This window comes from Hippopotamus amphibius, chromosome 17 (genome assembly GCF_030028045.1).
Source record: "Hippopotamus amphibius kiboko isolate mHipAmp2 chromosome 17, mHipAmp2.hap2, whole genome shotgun sequence".
NCBI lineage: Eukaryota > Metazoa > Chordata > Mammalia > Artiodactyla > Hippopotamidae > Hippopotamus > Hippopotamus amphibius.
The window spans coordinates 55,930,087-55,948,864 of record NC_080202.1 but is presented as its reverse complement, the minus strand read 5'-3'; the positions used below and the strand labels follow the sequence as shown (position 1 = coordinate 55,948,864).

General features: G+C 53.0%; 1 protein-coding gene across 2 annotated transcripts in view; it reads left to right on the top strand.

Annotated features, from left to right (window-relative positions):
• MGAT5B (alpha-1,6-mannosylglycoprotein 6-beta-N-acetylglucosaminyltransferase B) overlaps nucleotides 1-18,778 on the top strand; it is a 66,441-nt gene that overhangs the window by 28,502 nt on the left and 19,161 nt on the right. For both annotated transcript variants that reach the window (XM_057716178.1, XM_057716177.1), the window contains exons 9-10: nucleotides 15,088-15,219; nucleotides 16,557-16,690. In XM_057716178.1, coding sequence (XP_057572161.1) covers nucleotides 15,088-15,219; nucleotides 16,557-16,690 — 266 coding nt within the window. The remainder of the gene's footprint in view (nucleotides 1-15,087; nucleotides 15,220-16,556; nucleotides 16,691-18,778) is intronic.

Below are 18,778 nucleotides of genomic sequence, written 5' to 3'. Positions count from 1 at the left end.
ATGTAGGTTTCCAGTGGGTCACAGTCTTATCCACACTTAATATCATCGGACTTTCTCATTAGGGGTGTGGAGTGGTATCATGGTATCTTGTTATGGCCTTTTTTAAAAAAATTTTTTTAAACTTTATTTTTTTTTTAATTATTTTTATTTTTATTTTTTGGCTGTGTTGGGTCTTTGTTGCTGCGCACGGGCTTTTAGTTGCGGAGAGCAGAAGCTACTCTTCATTGCAGTACACGGGCTTCTTATTGTGGTAGCTTCTTTTATTGTGGAGCATAGGCTCTAGGTACTTGGGCTTCAGTAGTTGTGGCACGTGGGCCAGTAGTTGTGGCACGTGGGCCAGTAGTTGTGGCACACAGGCTTAGTTGCTCCTCAGCATGTGGGATCTTCCTGGAGCAGGGATCGAACCCGTGTCGCCTGCATTGGCAGGTGGATTCTTAACACTGCGCCACTAGGGAAGTCCCTTGTTATGGTCTTAACTTACATTCCCTGACAACTGATGAGGCTGAGCAGTTTGTTATATTTTTGGCCCTCCTTCTTTCCTCTTGATGAAATGTGAATTCATGTCATTTGCCCACTTTTCTGCTGTGTTGTTTATCTTTTCCATATTGAGTTGCAGGAGTTCTTTATATGAGTATAAGTCCCATGTAAATTATATGTGTTTTAAAATCTTCTCCTAAATCTAATTTGTGGCTTGTCTTTGTAATTTCTTTATGGTCTTTTGTTTTGTTTTGTTTTTAAGGAACATAAGGTCTTAATTTTAATGTAATCAGAAAGTTATCAAATATTTTCTTTATGGCTTGGAATTTTGTGCTTCATGAATTTCTGTGCCTTTCACTGGCATTGGGATGAGATTGTCCTAACTTTGTTCCAGGGCATAACTAAGAAAGGCCTCTGAGTTGTTTGCCCACAAATTAACTTTTCTCCATCAGCCCATTATCTTACTACTCTCAGGTGGTTTTCAGGCTAGAATGTGATTCCTATCCAGAGCCCCCCCATCAGCTGGATGGTCTGTTTGTTCTAGACATCTTTCTCTTTTTCTGACTGCCATTTTGTCCTGACCACAAATGCTGATGCTCTGTAGCACAAGAAGTGTTGGAGAGAGGAGGATGCTGATGGGGACAGAGCCATCCACAATCCTAGGTCGACAGGGCCCAGGGAACACTGGTCTTGGGCAGCTCCTCCACCTCTGCAGTTTTCCCCTGTGGCTTAGAGTCTGCCAGTGACTCGGGTAGAACTTCTTGTGACTTCAGTCGGAGAGTAGGGGGAGAAGGAGGCTGAGACTGGGCTGTGCTGTGAGGCTACCAAATGACCTAGTAGTTTGAAGGTTTTCATCCCCATGGCCTGAAATTCACCCCTCTGGAGTCATCCTTTTAAGTTGATGCAATTGTCTCCAGCAGTCCTAGTAAAGATGGGATGTGTCTTTAGAGAGGAACGGCACATGTAATAATTGTGGATGTGGAAGACGGTCTACTTTGAAGGGGGAGAAGGTGACAGGGACTGATGAAGGGGCTGCGTGGCTGTGGCAGCGTTGGGAAGCACATCCCAGGTGGGGGGCAGCGGGTTTCGGGGGGAGGAGGTGCCACCTCCACCCCAGCTGGTTGAACGTCACCTGAGTGGGAAGCAACTAGGCTGGGAGCTGTCCCCGAGTGCTGGTGCTGAACCGTCAACCTAGCTACCCAATGCTGGGAGAGGGAACCAGCACGTCCCTCACCCTGTGGCATTTTGCTGTCGGACAAGGTGTTCCCATTGTGCAGGCCACTTCAGGGCTGGGTGTGCCCTCTCGCTGGCCACCAGCACGCACTGCTGCTCACTGCGCTGTGCCCACCCCTGCTCCCCCTCAACAGAGAGCTCTGGAGATGCATCTGCGCTGTCTGTGGAGCAGAACACTGCAGAGGCAGCTAACAGTTGCAAGTAATGAAAGGAGGCATCTCTCCCTGGCCTCAAAGCTTCCTACAGGAAACTCAGGTGGGGTGGGGAGGAGGAGGAGGGAGGAGGAAAGGGACCTGAGGTGTAGGACGCCAGAGAAGTCTTAGGCAGCTTAGGACGGCACAGCCAGTGCTGTGGGAAGCCAGACCTACCTCAGGCAGAGCAGCAAGTGAGGGTCAGGGGACCCCTGTCCCCTGGGTCACCAGAGACCCTGAGATGCCATGGGAAGAATCCTGGGGGTGGTCCCAGGCTCTGCCACAGACATGTCCCCTTCAGTGTGAGGCATCCTTCTATCAACACCACTGACACCTGGCTCCACTGCAAGGTGAGATGAGCTCACGTTTATCAAACAGTGTTCAGCTGGATTCCTCCCGTCTGACTGTGCATCTTCTGGGGCCAGAGTGGTGAAAACTTCCTCCCTTTACTGCTCCCTCAGGGAATGGGAAGGCTCCTGCGCATTTGTGACAGCCCAGCATCACACTCTGAGAACCGTCTTTCTGTGAGAGAACAGGTATTTGACAAGTCTCCCTAAGAGGCAGGGATTTAACTCAGTTGTTCTGCTTCTCAGCCCGTGCTGGGGTGTCTCCTCTTCCAGCCTGGACCCTGAGTCCTTACCTGCCTGGAGCACTTCCTCCTCCTCTGGCCGCTCTTTGGGCCTGGCTGGAGCTGAGCCTGTAGTCAGCGAGGTTGCTGCTGCCCATCACAGGGCCAGAGCCGTGAAGGTGGGGGGGGCGTCACTGCACTTGGGAGGCCCTGGTGAAAAGTTCCAGGATCTGAAATACACCCCTGCTGCCATTTCTTTCATTAAACACATGCATGCCCGCACGCCCCTGTGCACAACCACACAGGCACACCCCATGCACGCACACACACGCGTGTCCCTGCACACAGGTGCAGGCCTCCACACACACCCCTGCGTATGGACACACACATACCCCTGTGCGTGACATGCAGCCTGTGGCATACTCCTAGACACACGTGCACACACCCTGCAGAGAATCCACATCTTCCCAGCAGTGTGTCACTGCCTGCCAAGCCCGTGCGGATCTGAAATTGCCGGAAGCAAGTACTCTAGGGAGAGGTCACTCCATCTCCGCTTTGCAGCTTGTTAAACGGGCAGGCCCAAGGCTATGCCCCAACGGCTCTGCCCTTGGCTCCCTGTGCGGTGTAGGTGTGAGCGAAGACTTGCTCAAACAGGGCAGAATTATGTAAACAGCTCAGCTACCTCAGGGAACGGTCTCAGAAAAGTTCTCTCTAAATCTGTTACTGGGTACAATTTTAAACAACTAAAAGAATAAAAATTAAAAAAAGAAAACTACCTTCCCCAGGAGACATAATACAGTTATGTCTATAAAATTAACAGTATCTGCTGTGTTGAAATTCATTTCAGGTGGAAATTCTTAACCCTGGCTGTAGCCAAACTGCCTTAGAAACATACCGAACATTTGGGCCCCACTCTTGGCATCTCTGATTTAATTGGTCTGGGATGGGGCCAAGTATCAGGTTTTCAAAGCTCCCCCAGGCAATCTATGATCCCATGAGCAGTGACGGTTGGGAAGTAGAAAAAGTCGAGGCTGTGGCTTTTCAACGCCCCGCCCCACCTAAGTCTGGGTAGCAGGATAGCTGTGGGGTTAAGACATTGCAGAACATGTGCACAGTCCCGAGGAGCAGGATTAGGGCCTGGGGTGGGGGCTCAGCACCCCAGAGGATTTGTAAAAAGATGTGTGGATTCCTCCCGAGCCCACACTTGCACACTTGAAAGCACCAGTGTTACCCTTAGTTGCAGGCTGGTGGCTGAGTGCAGGAGGCAGGCCAGGGAGGCACTCCTTGGAGGTGGCCCGGGGAGGGGGGCCTCTCGCACCCCACCCAGGACATCCGTGCGGATCTGCTGACCTGGAATGTACTTTGTGCCATGCCCTTTCCCGGATGTACTTTTTCCTGGTGACAGTTGTCGGCTGGGGCTATGAGCGCCTCAGACTCATTCTCTGCCAGGACCACCCGGATGCTGCATGATGCAGGCCTTTCCCCGAGTGGAGAGTAAAATACAGATGTGATTTAGTCTGCTAAAGTTGCCCTAACAAAGTACCACAGACTAGGAGATTCAAACAATGGAAGCGTGTTGTCTCCTAGTTCTGGAGGCCGGAAGTCTGAGCTCAAGGCGTTGGCAGGGTTGGTTGGTCCTGAGGGGGAGAGGGAGGCTCTGTCTCAGGCCTCTCCTGTAGCTTCTGGTGGTTGTTGGTGATCTCCAGTGTTTGCTGGCTTGTGAAAGCATCACCTGCATCTTTGCCTTCATCTGCACATGGCATTCTCTCTGTGTACATGTCTGGGTTCAATTTTCCCCTTCTCGTAAGGACAGCAGTTGTATCAGATCAGGACCTACACTAATGACCTCACTTCAGCTTGGTCACCTTGGTGTAAAAACTCGACCTCCAAATAAGGTCACATCCTGAGGTTCTGGGCGGTAGGACTCCAACATATATGATGGGGGCGGTGAACGATGCAACCCATCACAAGATGGTGAGCGTTTGAGCCTAGAAAGGGGCTGTGGGCAGAGGTACCACTGAACACAGGCGTGGCGCTGCCATGGGTTCTGCGGGCGGTGGGATCATCCGGGGGCCCCGTCTGCCAGCCTTGCGAAGCTGGTCCATGCAGGTGGCACCAGGGTGATGTGAAAATAGGTCAACGGGATGTGAAGTTAATCCAAATTCTGAGAGTCGCAGCTTGGCTCCTACCACAGAAACATCTCCCTGGACCGGCGAGATGCCCCGCGTGGGGAAGGCAGCAGGACAAAGATGCTGCCTGTACATTTGTTGTAACTCATTCACAGATGTTCACGGCAGATGTCTTGGCCACTGACTCCACAACAAGGCTGGACGGATGATCCGCTTTTCTCCGCTCCTCGTGTTTTGCTGTTTTAATTAACTGACTCACTGGAGTGATGTTTGGGGCATTGCACAGAATCCACATCTGGCATTGCTGCTGCAAGATGTTTCGGGGGTGAGAGCCGTGGCGTGCGGGGACAGTGGGCCCTGATCAGACCGCAGCTTGGGCGTGTCGGACAGTCCCGCCCGTGCTCTGCGCCTGCGGTGGGAGGAGAGGCAAAGCCAGAGCTCCTGTCGACTGCATCGGAGACATCACTATGGATGCCCGCATCCACGGTGGGCATTTTAAAGTGAAGCCTTTCCCTTCCCACCTGCCCAGAATCGGCTGTGCACATCCATTTTATTTGCATAATTTCAAGCATCATTAATAGTACATGGCATGGGGGAAAATTACCGAGCTCTTCCACCTTCCATGAGTGAAATTGGGTTTAGTAGAAAATTAGCTGACTTAACTGACAAATGATGAAAGCCTGAGAGGAGAATGTTTAAATAAGGAGGACGAGGAGGGGAAACTCTTAGCTGTCAAGCACCTGCCCCTGTGGAAATTCGGGACTTTTTGTTTGTTCAGTGTTTGATCAAGGGAAATACTGGGGAGGGTCCCTAGAGAATGATGGAGGCAGGGACCACATCCCATCCCTCGTGCTCAGCTCCGCTTGACCACGTTGCAGCCAGTAAACCCTCTGAGGAGCCAGTCCAGGCAGGCCTCAGGGTTTGAACCCGTTCAGATCTGGCTGTGACTGGCTCACACTGGCCTGAACTAGCCAGGTCAAGGCAGCCACTGGGTGGATGGTGCTTCCATTCTCGGGGGAGGGGGAGGGGAGAGAAGAGAAAAGCACTGATGTGGGGGGACACAGGGGGAAGCCCTTGAATTTGGGTTTAGACACATTGCATTAGAGGCGCCTACATGGAGGCAGCTGAGTAATGGGCCCCAGGGGCTCAGAATGGAGACAGCATCTCGGCAGCTGCTAAGGGAACACAAGCAGAAACAAAACTGCCAGGTGGTGGGGGAAAAGGCCTGGGAGCAAAGCCTTAAGAAACAGCAACACTGAAAGGCTTCTTAGGGAGAGAGGTGCTGGCAGGGGGACTGGAAGGAGTGGGCACCCGTGGAGAAGATGCTTCTAGAAGGAGGGTGTGGCCAATGATGCCACATGCTCATAAAAAGTAAGAAGGAGACTGAAAAATGTCCAACGTATTTGGCCACGTGGGAGTCATCGTTGATCCTAGAAAGAGCCATTTTGGCTGCGTTGTGGGGACAAAAGCCAGAAATTTGTGAGTTGTAGAGTGGGGGCTGCCGGGGACGCCAGTAGTGAGTTCGGGTCTTCTTCATGGAGCTCGGCTGTGAGCGGGAGCAGAGAGGAAGAGCCGTGGGGGGACAGTGGAGTCGTCGACAGTGCGTGTGTTTCCTGGGACTGCTGGGGGATTACTGTCTTCCGGTTCTGGAGGCTAGAAGTCCGAGAATCAAGGTGTCGGCAGGGCTGGTCCCTCCTGAGGCTGGTGGGAGACTCTGTTCCGTGCCTCTCCTAGATTCTGGGAGGTGCCTTGGCTGGTAGACGCCTACCTTCTTCCATGTCTTCACACCACCTTCCTTCTGTTGTGTCTGTCCTGTGTCCAATTTCTCCTTCTTATGAGGACACTGTCATATTGGATGAGGGCCCATCCTAAGGATCTCACGTTAACGTGACCATCTGCAGAGACCGTTTCCATTTCCCGGATACTGGGGGTTAGGACTTCAACATCTTTTGGGGGCAGTACAGTTCAACCCATAACAGAAGGTTTGCATGTTTATTTTTTTCAAGATGGGAGGCTTGTACGCATGTTTAAATGCGGGTGTGAAGGAGTCAGAAAAGGGAGTGGTTGAGGCTATGGGAGGGAAGATATTATTGTGCACGGTGGCCCAAGAGGATGCCCCCCAGGAGGAAGGGGAAGAGGGCTGGATGTGGTGGGGTGCCGATGGGACTACAGGCGTAGGGGCAGGGGTTGGAGCACGCCCGTGGGTGCTTTTTATTTTATCTTTGATGTAGGAGGGATGAACATCTGCTGGGAGTGAGGTGGAGGGGGCGGGAGGTGTAAGGAGAGTGGACGGGACCAGAACATGCTGAAGGCTGCCCTGGATTTGTGATGTGTTAGCCCTTAACAGAAAGATTTGAACCAAATGTGGCAAAATCTTACGATTTGACAAGGCTGGGAAGTGGGAGCACGGGGTATTCATTATATCATTGTATTATTTTCTGTAACTTTCTGGATGCTTGAAATATTTTGTTGTACGATTAGGACAGGGGAGGAAGAGCTACATCCGGCATCTGCTTGGCGCTTAGCAGACCCTGTACGTGGTGGTTCTTTCTCCCCCACCTATTCCTAGAGGAGGCATGAGAGGCAAATGATTAATTTGTACTAAAACACTCCATCCCCATCCCCTCTCCCTTCTTCTTCTTCTTCTTTTTTTTTGGCCGTGCCACACGTGGCTTGCGGGATCTTAGTTCCCTGACCAGGGATTGAACCCAGGCCCCTGCAGTGGAAGTGTGGAGTCCTAACCACTGGACCACCAGGGAATTCCCAGCTCTCCCTTGTTTTCCCTTCTTCCTCCTTGGGTTCCAAGGACGCATTTTAATCTGTGTAACGGGATCACGTTCGGTACAGCTAAACACCAGGGAAGATGGGGGTCCTGTGCTACTAGGGGCCCAGAGCCTCACTGGTCCCTGCCCTTCATCCTTCACCAGCATCCAGGAGAGACGATTCCCTGCACCTCCCACTCCTTGCTTCTCTGAACCACAAAAAGTGGGAATCTGTTTCTTGCAAATCAAGGCCCCTAAGTCTTGACCTTGGCCCATAAATGTGACCTCACGGATGCAGTGGCCACAGCACCTTTTCCAGCTCTGGTCTGGTCCATATTGGGGCTGGGAGGTTGCAAAGGAAGAGACATTTAAAAGAAATCACAGGCTCTTGGGAAAGGCCCATGCAACCCAAGTGCGGTGGGGAGAACCTGGGGGGAGTCAGAGAAGAAATGAAGAAGAGGGCTGGCTTCTGAAAGCTTTTGAAGGAAGGGTAAGGAGGTGGGATTCCTTGGCGGGTGGGGGGCGCGGGGAAGGATGCATCAGTACATCTTCATCTCTCAGGAGCCATAGGTTCTCGTAAAGGGAGGTGGGCTCCTGAGCAAGAGGAGATCTTGTCCCATGGCAGCTGGAGAGGAGGAAGGCAGGCAGCAGGATGAAGGTCCTGGAGACCGAAGTGCCCCCCACAGGAGGGATAAAACTCCACTGCTCCGGGCTCAGGACAGGGGCAGGGCTGGCCGGGGACTTTTTTATTCCTGGTGAAGCTGGCAGGAGCCTAGGATGGTACGAATAACCCCTAGCGCTCCTTCTGACTTTCCTAAAGTCATTAAAGGGCTCTGGTAAAGAGAGGACTTTTCTGGGGAGCCAGGCTGTTCTTTCCTAGGCTGTTCTGGAAGAGACCCAGACTCCTGCATGGTTCATGGCTGGCACTCCAGGGCTGTGTTTTTCCTTTAACCCAATTTCCCCACGGGGCTTGTTCTAATGGGGTTGAGAGCAGAGTCTCACCCATCTTTGTTTCCTCCACGGGTTGGTTCTCCCTAAAGGTTTGTGGAACTGGATGGAACAGTGAGAGCCCCGAGAATCTAAGAATCGCGGGAAAAACTGAAAACCAACATCCGGATGGCCGGCCCCACCCCAGAGCCAAGAGGCGGCACCTCTGGGACCGGCCTGGCCATGAGGAGCTGTAAGGGACTTTGGTGATCGTCACCTGTACCCGGGCCTGAGAGCCGCCTTCACTGAAAGCCTGCTTTGGATGGGAGAAGCTTTGTCTGTGCTCAGCCTTCAGGCGCGTTGTTAGATGGCAGGGGACGGCCAGGGGGAGTGCTTTCCTGTCACCAGCGGCCCCCGGGGAGCTGCAGGAATGAGTCTGTGATTTCATCCAGCTCTCCTGGGAGCGGCAGCCCTATTCTTAGCCCTGAGTTTGCTTACTAGGAAGGAACGCTGGGGAAGAAAGTGTCAGCTTTGGACAACAGGCCCAATGAAGCCACCCAGTTCCCTTTCAGAGCCCTCCCACCTGTGCTTCCTTTGGGCTTTGGCCAAGGAGTGGCTGGAGTGGGCTCTGATCTGCTTTTCCTTTGAATTCCCTTTTCCTCTGAGCCTTAACTCCCCTGGGGACCTGGCCGTTCTCTTTAGCTGTGATCCCTGACCCTCCGAGGGCACTGGGACACCTGCCTTTTCAGGAGCCGGAAGCTGCAGGTGGGCCCGTCGTGAGGGCCTCATATTGCTGCTTTTGTTGGGCTCAGGAAGGTCAGCCCATGCTGGGCAAGAGAAGAAAGCCCTGCAGGAGAGTTTAATTCCTTCCTTGTTAGTGATCCTAACCTGCCTTCTAAAGCAGCTTGTTAGATGCCCAGTTAACTTTCTGGGTTTGCTTCTTTGTGCTTCTGGTGTTCTGGGGAAGGGGCGGCAGCCGCTCTGACCATGGCCATGGGAGAGAGACGGGGGCAATGCCACGGTGCTCAGGGGGTGGGCACCGGACGGGGTCAGAGGCCTCGCGGCCCCAGGGGAGACAAAGGTCCCGGTCTGCCCAGCTGGGATGCTCCCAGTAACGAGATGGAAGCCGAAGTTCCCCGTGTGCACTTAGCACCTGGAGGCAAAGATCGTTGAGCACTTTGTAAGGATTCTTTTTAATTAGGTCCTTCCCACACAGAGAAGACAGAGAGGGAGCGAAAATAGTTTGTTCCAGAATCTGAGCACTACCTGGAGAGATTATTTCCAGCCACAGACCAAAGGCACAGGGAGAAGTAAAACCTGAGAATTTTTAGCCTACAAGGGACTGTGGAGATGTGTATGGGCATCACAAAATGGGAGTGGAGGTGGACACCAGAGCAACTCTGTGTCCGTGCAAGGCCTCCAGCAGGTTCACACTGGAGCTCCTACCCAGGGATGCTCTTCACTGTGTAGAACTCAGCATTTTGATTCCCAGTTGAGGGTTGTTTTTCCTTTTGAGCGTAGATTATACTTTTTCGTCGCCGCCTTGTCCCACTTCCTCATTCACCTTTTGATCTTTTAGCAAAGAGTGACTGAGTCATCCTGCTCTGGCTGTTTGCTGAGCCCTTACATTGTGGGGAGGCCCTGGAGACGTGGGGACACAGGTGCCTCTGGGAGACAGAGTGCTGGCCGTGCACGTGTGTGGCTGGGCACGGACACCATGACTGAACAGTTTGGTTTTGGCTTTAAAAAAAATTGTAGTAAAATACATATAACGTAAAATTTACCATCTTAACCATGTGCAGTGACATCAGGTACGTTTACATAGTTGTACGACCATCACCACCATCCAGCTCCAGAGCTTTTTCATCTTCCTACACTGAAACCGTCCCCATTAAACCCTAACTCCCCATCCCCCACTCCCCCGACAGGTTGGCTTTCATGGGTGGATTAATCTGGTTTGGACACAGGAACCAGATGACCAGGTGACCTGTAGAAAGGTTCTATTTCCCTAGATCACCCATTCCCCTACCTCCATCATCTGTATTCAGAGTCCCATGTTAGGGGGCCTGGGGACATTTGGAAATTCATTCCAACCACCCAATTTGTCAATTCCACAGAAACTTCCCAAGCGTTGGCGTTGGTAGTGGGAGGGTGGGGGCCGCGAAGTGGGGTGTGTCTGAAGTCCCTTCATGCTGAGAAGCTGCTTGTCCCCCCTCTTGCCAGTGCCGTGGGGGTGGCGAGGCTCTATGAGCCCCTCCCAACACGGCTCTGGGCTCAGAGTCCGAAGAGAAATGAACTTGACATTGGAATTAGGAAAACATCTGGACAGGAGTTTTGAGGAGTCAGCATGGAAGGTGGAATTGTACAGCTGAGCCTCCTTGGGTACCTTTGGTCAAAGATTTTCAGGAGACAACATTTTTCAATGCATGTCACTGCTCTAACCAACCACTTAGCGTAAAATTGCCCATAAAAGTGAACTTAAATTACAAGTGATAAAACCACAGCCCCCTCTCCCCTCGGCTGACCCTCTCTGCTCTCCTCCTGATGAGCTCAGATTCCTTGTGACAAGAGGAATGAGGAGGCTGCAGACACTTATCTCTAGTGAAGTCACCATAAATTGAAAATCTTTGTTTTCTGCAGCTGCGGGCACCTCGTTAACTCCTCCTGGAAAGGGGACCTGCCGTCTCTGGGCCAATTTGTCTCTCCTCCTCCCCTTCCTGCTGTGATGTCCTTTTGGGACCTGTGGGGCCACTTGTGTCCTGTCCAGACCAGGAGGCTACTCACCTGATAACCCTCAGAGACGCCCATCAGCCTTGAGCTCCTCTCACTCACCCATTGTCTCTCTCCTAACATGCTTTTCTTGACCATATTTTCAACCTTTAAACCAATTCTTCCCGAAAAGGGGTGGAAGGGGAGAGTTTGCCTGGTTCATTGCTTTGTTAATTCATTCACGAACACAACGATACTGTTGGGTCAGATCCTGTCCCAGCTCTGGGCTTTCAAAGGTAACCCAGCCCTGGGACTTCTTTGGTGGTCCAGTGGTTAACACTTCGCCTCCCGATGCAGGGGGTGTGGGTTTGATTCCTGGTCAGGGAGCTAAGATCCAACGTGCCTGGCGGCCAAAAAACCAAAATATAAAAACAGAAGCAATATTGTAACAAATTCAATAAAGACTTTAAAAATGGACCACATCAAAAAAAAATAATAATACAAAACAAACAAACAAAAAACAAAGGTAACCTGGCCCTGCCCTGGGGCGGGGGGGCCCAGTTGTGCGGAGGTGACTCAGGGCAGTGCAGAGGGACGGTAGGTAGGGGAAGTAGGATGCTAGGGCAGAGGGATCAACGGAGAAGGGCATCTCACTCTGTCCAGAGATCCAAGGAAGGCTTCCTGGAGGAGGAGGCAAAGTTTGAGTCAAGGAGCAGGAGGTGAGAAGTCTCTGGAAAGGATCAGTTGGAACCAGGGGTGACTGACCAGGTTGACATTGTGGAAAGATCTCTCTAGAAAAGAGTCAGGCAAGACTGGAAAGAGGCAGAATGGAGAAGAAATTATCTCAAGATTCTAGCTGAAAAATAACCGGGGCCTTAAGTGAGGGGCGTATGTGTGGAGGGTGAGGATGGGTAAGTTGTTGCCTGACTCAGAAGTTCAGAAGGTGAACCTGAGAACTGAAGTCATAACCTGAGGAACTTCCACTCTTCTCGCCTCACTTGATCCTACCAGCAACCCCGTGAGGTGGGCATTTTTATTCACCTTCTGCTGATAAGAAAAATGAAATTCCTAGAGGCTGATGACTCCTCCAAGGTTAGCAGCAAAACTGGGACTGGGGCCCAATCTCTGCTGGCAGCCCGGGGCTCTGGTGTCGGGATGTCCCTGTGGTCCAGTGACCCACCATTGTGCTGTCTGATGCCTGGTGGGCCTGGGGAGGAAGGAGAGTTTGGCAGGTGTGTGTGTGGGCGCTGGGTCCCGGTCCCAGCTCTACTCCTTCCTGGCTGTATGATCCTGGGTAAATTTCTTTTCTTTTTCTTTATAAATTTATTTATTTGTTTATTTTCATTTATTGGCTGCATTCAGTCTTCATTGCTGCGCATGGGCTTTCTGTAGTTGCGGAGAGTGGGGGCTACGCTTCATGGTGATGCGTGGGCTTCTCATTGTGGTGACTTCTCTTGTTGCAGAGCACGGGCTCTAGGCACGCGGGCTTCAGTAGTTGCAGAGCATGGGGTCATTAGTTGTGGCTCATGGGCTCAAGAGCGCAGGCTCAGTAGTTGTGGTGCACGGGCTTTTCTGCTCCACAGCATGTGGGATCTTCCCGGACCAGGGATCGAACCTGTGTCCCCTGCATTGACAGGTGGATTCTTAACCACTGTGCTACCAGGGAAGCCCAATCCTGGGTAAATTTCTAAACCTCTCTGTTTCCTAATCTGTAAAGAGGGGAGCAGGATGAGAATGGGTTTGATCTCATAGGGTAGTTGCCCAAATGAAAGGAATTGATGAGTCAGTGAGTTGAAAGCACGTAGAATGGTGCCTGTGTTCAAAATGGCAGCCACAAAGGTGAGGAAGACAGTGACAGGCTCTAGAACATCATTGTGGGGTCATTCTCCTAGGAAAGGGCTGTGACTTGCTCATCTGGCCTCTCAGTGGCTCTGGGGCTGGGGCCAGGGGTGTGGTTGGGGTTGAGGCAAAGGAAGCCCCTGTGACTTTGTTGGTACCACCCATGGCCACAGAGGGACAACACGTTGCCTGGTAACCAGCCAGAAAGGCAGTGTGGGAAAACCAAGCATGTGACTGGTGCAGGTAGCAGCAACTAGACCCACCTACGGTTTATATTTTCAGAATCGTCTTAATCTTTGCAGACCCAGATTCCACGAGGGAGGAGCAGCCACCCCCTTCCTCACTTCTGCGAGAGGAATCATCACTTTGTCTGTTTGTGGTTCTCAATTGAGTGGAGGAAGTGGGGAGGAGGCCCAGGGTCTGTCCTAAACCCGGAGCTTCTGTAGCCCGGGACGATACTCCACCTGACTGGAGGGAGTTTGGGGGCTGAGAGACAGCCCCACTTGAAAGAAAACAGGGATCCTACAGAGGAGAATGTAAAGCCGGCTCAACACTTAAAAATATCACCCAATATTTCATGAAGTCTCCAGGTTGTGGGATCTGTTTCCTGTGATGGGTCTGGACCCCTGGAGCCTCGGCGTATTCTCCTTTGCTGAGTATTTCAAGAAAAAGAGCTGAAGAAGCATGCCCTGCTTTAGAAGTCCTGGTTTTGAGACTCCTGTGTGGCTGTCTGGTTGGAAAGAGGGAAATCATCAGAGGGTTGGACCGGTGGGGTGGGGGTGGGGGGTGCTTGGTCATTTTTTCGTTTATAGATAAGAAATGGGGAGAACATGGTTCTAAGATTTTTACACTCCCTTCTCCCTCCTTGGCAGCAAAGCTTCTAACACTGGGAGGAGCCAGTGTGCGGAAGCTGAATGAGGCTGGAGTGCACTGGCTGGGGGGGGTCATGCCCCTCTCTGCCGGGCACAGGCCAACCCCTGATGCCTTGATCTCCATCGCCTGAAGCTCCCCTTGACATCTTTCCGTCATGGCCTTGTCAGCAGGTTATCATAAACATCGCTGAAAAGGCTGCGTTAGGGCAGTGTGCTTGGGGGCCGTGTATACAGAGCCTCTGTTGGTGTCTTGCTGAATGTGAGCAAGAGAATGAAAAGGTGTCCAGGTGCTACTTTTCCACCTGGCTTGAATTGTCTCAAGGAGCCTGCGATGCGACCCAGGGAACTGATGACAGTCGTGGCCCTTTGCCACGTGGATCCCTGAAGGGGCTCACTGGGAGGTCTCACGGATGCTTTCCAGTATCTGGACCACGAATCCAAGGGAGGCGGGAATCGGGGAGGTGGGTGGCTGCTGGGGGGCTTCCCGGGGGCCGACGCTACTCCCTGCCTGGCTCAGCTGCTCAGCACAGACTTACTGAGTCATTGATCTAAAAGCCTCATCATCCCTGCAGGGGGTGTGTAGTCAGGCATAGCAGGGCTCCTGGATGGTGGGCAGGGGCACGCAGGGCAAAGTTCACTGGTGCTGTGGGGGCTGGGTATGGGGCTTCGAGCCTGTCTCCAGGGAGGTGGACTGGGCAGACGGAAGGCCAGGTCCTTCAGGCTCCAGTGAGATGACTCAAAGGCTCCCCGCTGGGTCACCAGAGGCAGCCCCCCCCAGAGGAAGCCTGCGAGTAAGTGACCCAGCAGGCAGGATCCGCCTGTGCAACAAAGCTGAGCATCTCTGTGGGCCAGGAGCAAGTCAGCAGAGCGGGATTATATCTTCTGGGACATGGGGTTGGGGACCCTTCAGCTCCAAACAAATGCTGAAGCTGTGCTGAGGACCTTGGTGTGTGTTTATGGTACTTTGTGAACATTGGACAAAGGTGCCCCCTCTGGGTGGACACAGCCCTTCAGGGATCAAGTTTGTGCAAATTAACAGAAGGTGCTCCTTCCTTCTGACAGGTAGCCGAGGCCAGGTGCAGGCTTGGCAAGCTAGCCAGGGCTGGATCTCAGTCCCACTTGCCCCTTGTTGGAGTCTCTTGTGCAGTCAAAAACCTACACAACCGTACACGGCCACCCTGTTTGCTTCCTCTCCAAGAGCCCCCCAGGATGCATGCACTGGACTCACTTTCTTTACAGTGTTCCCCCCACCATTTATTCTGGGCCAGAGGAACCAGGGTGGGGTCCAGGTCCCCCAAATGCAATGCCGTTTGGGAAGGTGGGTTTCTGCTGCCTGTGGGTCCCTCTCGGGGCTCAGACTCTGAAGGGCTCTTCTCTCAGTAACTTAGGGGTGCCGCCAGGCCGGGGGAACTGCCCGCTCACCATGCCCCTGCCTTTCGACCTCATCTACACCGACTACCACGGCCTGCAGCAGATGAAGCAGCACATGGGACTCTCCTTCAAGAAGTACCGGTGAGAGGGCAGCGGGAGGGAGCGCCCTGGGGGTCTGGCTGCCGGTTGGTCCCCTAGGCAGGGGATTGCACTGTCCAGGGTTCTGCGGTGGAGAGAAGGCTCTCCCTCCCCAACCACCTTCCTCCTCGGACAGCTCTGCCTCCCAGCTAAGGCTGGCTCCGATGACAACGAATAATCCGCAGCCAGGTGCTTGGGGGGGTGGGGGTGGGGCGTCAGCTGCTGGGCAGGCTGGGGGCGGGGTCAGAGCTGACCCAGATGCAGGGGGCGGAGGAATTGCAGGGAGGGGTGGAGGGGAACAGGGCAGGTAACTGGGCGTGATCTCCGTGGGGGGGGCCCAGCAGCCCCCTCCCCACTCCCTCCTCCACCCCACCCCCTCCCAGGGGGGAGGAAGGCCAACGCCATCACTCCATCTCTCTGCAACCAGCGGGATATGGAGTTTAATTTAGCACAGAGAGCCCTGCTATTTATTACATTTGCTCCAGTCTCATTGACTATCCCACATGATTTTATTAGGGAAGAAAAGTGACAGGCAGCGTTATTGCTTTTATTATTAATGCGTGTTCTCCATGCACTCGGGGCCTCCTCCTCCCACCCCGCCCCTTCTCCGGGGAAGGAGTGCCGACCTCAGCAGTCTGGACAACTCTGGGTCACCTGCAAGGACTCTGGGTGAGCGAGCTCCTTGTAGGGGCATCTGAGTCTCAGCGGTTTTCTTCAGGTGCCCACTCCCCAGACAGAGGGAGAGGCTCTGGGTTTTGGCCCATTGAGAGAGGCCTCGGTGGGACAGAGCCTCCAGCAGCTGGGAGGCCCACCTGCCACACTTGCAGGAGACTTTGAGGCGTGATGGGCCTGTGGCAGTGGCTGGTCCCCCAGGGCCCTGCTCTTCTGCATCTTACCCCAGATATGCCAGGCACATCCTGGGGGTGTCAGGCTCCTGGGCAGAGGGGCTGTGGACTCCCTGCCCAGGAAGGTGCAAATCGTACAGGTGACCCCTGGGGCAGTGGGAAGGGAGCCCATTCCAGGCAGGGCCTCCCCTTCTAGGCTCCCTTGGAGCAGCCTTAAAAGCTAACAGTTTCTGAGTTGATGGTCCCTGGTTCACGTGTATCACTAAGACCCCGAAACAGCTGGACGGTTGTCATCCCCACTTGACCCATGGGGAAGCCGACCCAGAGATGCTGAGACCTTGCCTGTGGTCACACGGCCAAGCCCAAGCCCTGACCACCCATCACGCTACCTTGACCAGCCACCTTCGGGTTACAGTGCCCACGGCTGGGGAGACCCCAGCCCAGGGAGACACAGGGAGGTTGGTGACCCTGGTTCCTGATCCCTGGGGAGGGCAGGTGCCGCATCCGGGTCATCGACACCTTCGGGACAGAACCTGCATACAACCACGAGGAGTATGCCACGCTGCACGGCTACCGGACCAACTGGGGCTACTGGAACCTCAACCCCAAGCAGTTCATGACCATGTTCCGTGAGTGTGTGCTGCCGGGCGGGGGCGGGGGTGGGGCAGGTGGGCTTCTCCGAGGCGGCCGGGGAGGAGGCAGGTCCCATTCCTTCCTTTTCTTCCTTTCGGGTCTGTGCGGGGAGGGGGACAGACATTCTTGGTGTGTCCCCGTGGTCAGGAAAGCCTTGTTCCCCTCTCTGCAAATGTGTGAGCCTCAAAGGAAGCCGCTGGTGGTGTGTGGGGAGGGGAAGCCTTGGGCGGGGGTGGGGGAAGCGCGGTGATCTTTCCAGCACCAGGAGGATGCAGCCTTTGTCTTGAGAACACACATTGCTGTCTTGCTCTCGAGAGCACAGGGTTCTAGAACAAAGCGGATTCTGTGGCCTTCAAGAAAGACATTCCAGAGGGGATGAGACTCCAGTGAGGGGTGAGGGGGCAGCATAGGCAGGCGTTCTAAGCAGAGGGAGCAGATGTGGTGAAGATGGATATGGAAAGGACGGAAGGTTCTGGAAATGCAAACGCTCCGAGAGGCTCCAGCATTGGGGATGCTGGGAAGTGAGGCTGTGGGTGGGGCTGGGGCCCCTGTGGCTGATGGGCTTCAGGCTAGGGATGCTGCTTGAGCTGAGCTTTCATGATTTTTAACAAAGACTAAAATATATACACACTGACCTCCCCTCTTCCATGCAGCGTGCTGAAAATAATCTCACCTTTTCCCGACACCTCAGGGTCAATGTTCTCTCTCTCCGGTGCAGGGCCTGCCCTGTGGGGCCGGCAGAGGTGTGCGGAGCTGTGTCCCCTGCTAAGTGGCCCTTTCTCCTGTCGCTGTTTGATGTGGCGCTTTTTCTCCTAGTAGGGAGGTTGTCAGCTGTCACTTGTAATTGTCGTCAGGCTGTCTGCCTCCAGCAGCATCTTGCACGTCTAATTGGCGGCACTGTGAAGGCTGCGGGTCAGAAAGCCACATAAGCACCTTGTTAGCATTGTCTCTAAATTAAGAGCGAGCTTGGTTCCGAGCAGGGTCCCGAGGAACTTGCTTATAAGTAAAGTAGCCGATCTTTACTCAGCCTGTCAAATGAGTGCTTAGGGACTTCTTTTGTGTTACTCTTAAGGTTCTAGGCTGTATTAGAGGCAGATAAGGTTTCTGAATAACACATGAGTTATGGTTTCATTGGATCCCAGAAAGTTGGGAAGGTGGGAAATTCCCTTGGAGCCCAGATGAGGAAACTGAGACCCAGAGGGGTGGAATGTCCCATCTGAGGTCACATGGCTCTGTGGCGACCAGACTCCCTCCCCAGGGCCCATTGCAAGGTTGTATGAGGCTTCTCCAGGAGAAGAGTGACTGTCCTAACAGGTCATCTTGTGGCACTGTGCTCCCGGCAGAGTGACTGGAGTGGGGTGGGTCCTGAGGAGATTTCTGGAGGGAAAGAAGTGGGGGTGGATAGTGGTGGTGATGCTCTAGGCTGTGGAAATAGCACATGTGACAGCAGAGAGGAAAAACTACAGAGACACGGAGGATTTAGGAGCAGAGGGGTGGGGTCTTTTAACAAAGATCCTGAGTTTATATTGGATATGGTAGTTCGAGGTTCACTGTAGGTTCTTGAGCTAGGGAATGTCATGGAGACTTTTTTTTTTCTTTTTTTTTTCTGCTGTGCCGTGCAGCTTGTGGGATCTTAGTTCCCCAACCAGGCCCTCGGCAGTGAAAGTGCTGAGTCCTAACCACTGGACCACCAGGGAATTTCCCCTCCAAATTTTTTGAGATACATTATTCTGGCAGATTGCAGAAGGCCAAAGGGGCAGTGGTAGAGGAGGGGGAAGCAGGAGATGGGTTAAGAGCCCTCTGCAATAATCTATACTGAGAAAATGAGGACTTGTCCTGGGGTAAAACCCACCGGATCTAGAGTTCCAAACCTGGCAAACTCCTACTCATCCTCCAAAACCCCATGTCAAATGTCTCTTCTTTTTTACTGTCACTTTCACTGATCACCTTATCTATTCCAGGCAGAATGTTTTTATAACTCTTAAACCTAATTCTGTTAAAGCATATATTGAAATATGAGAATTATTTCCTGATACATTTATTTCCACTGATAGATTATGAATCACTCAAAAAGGAACCACTGA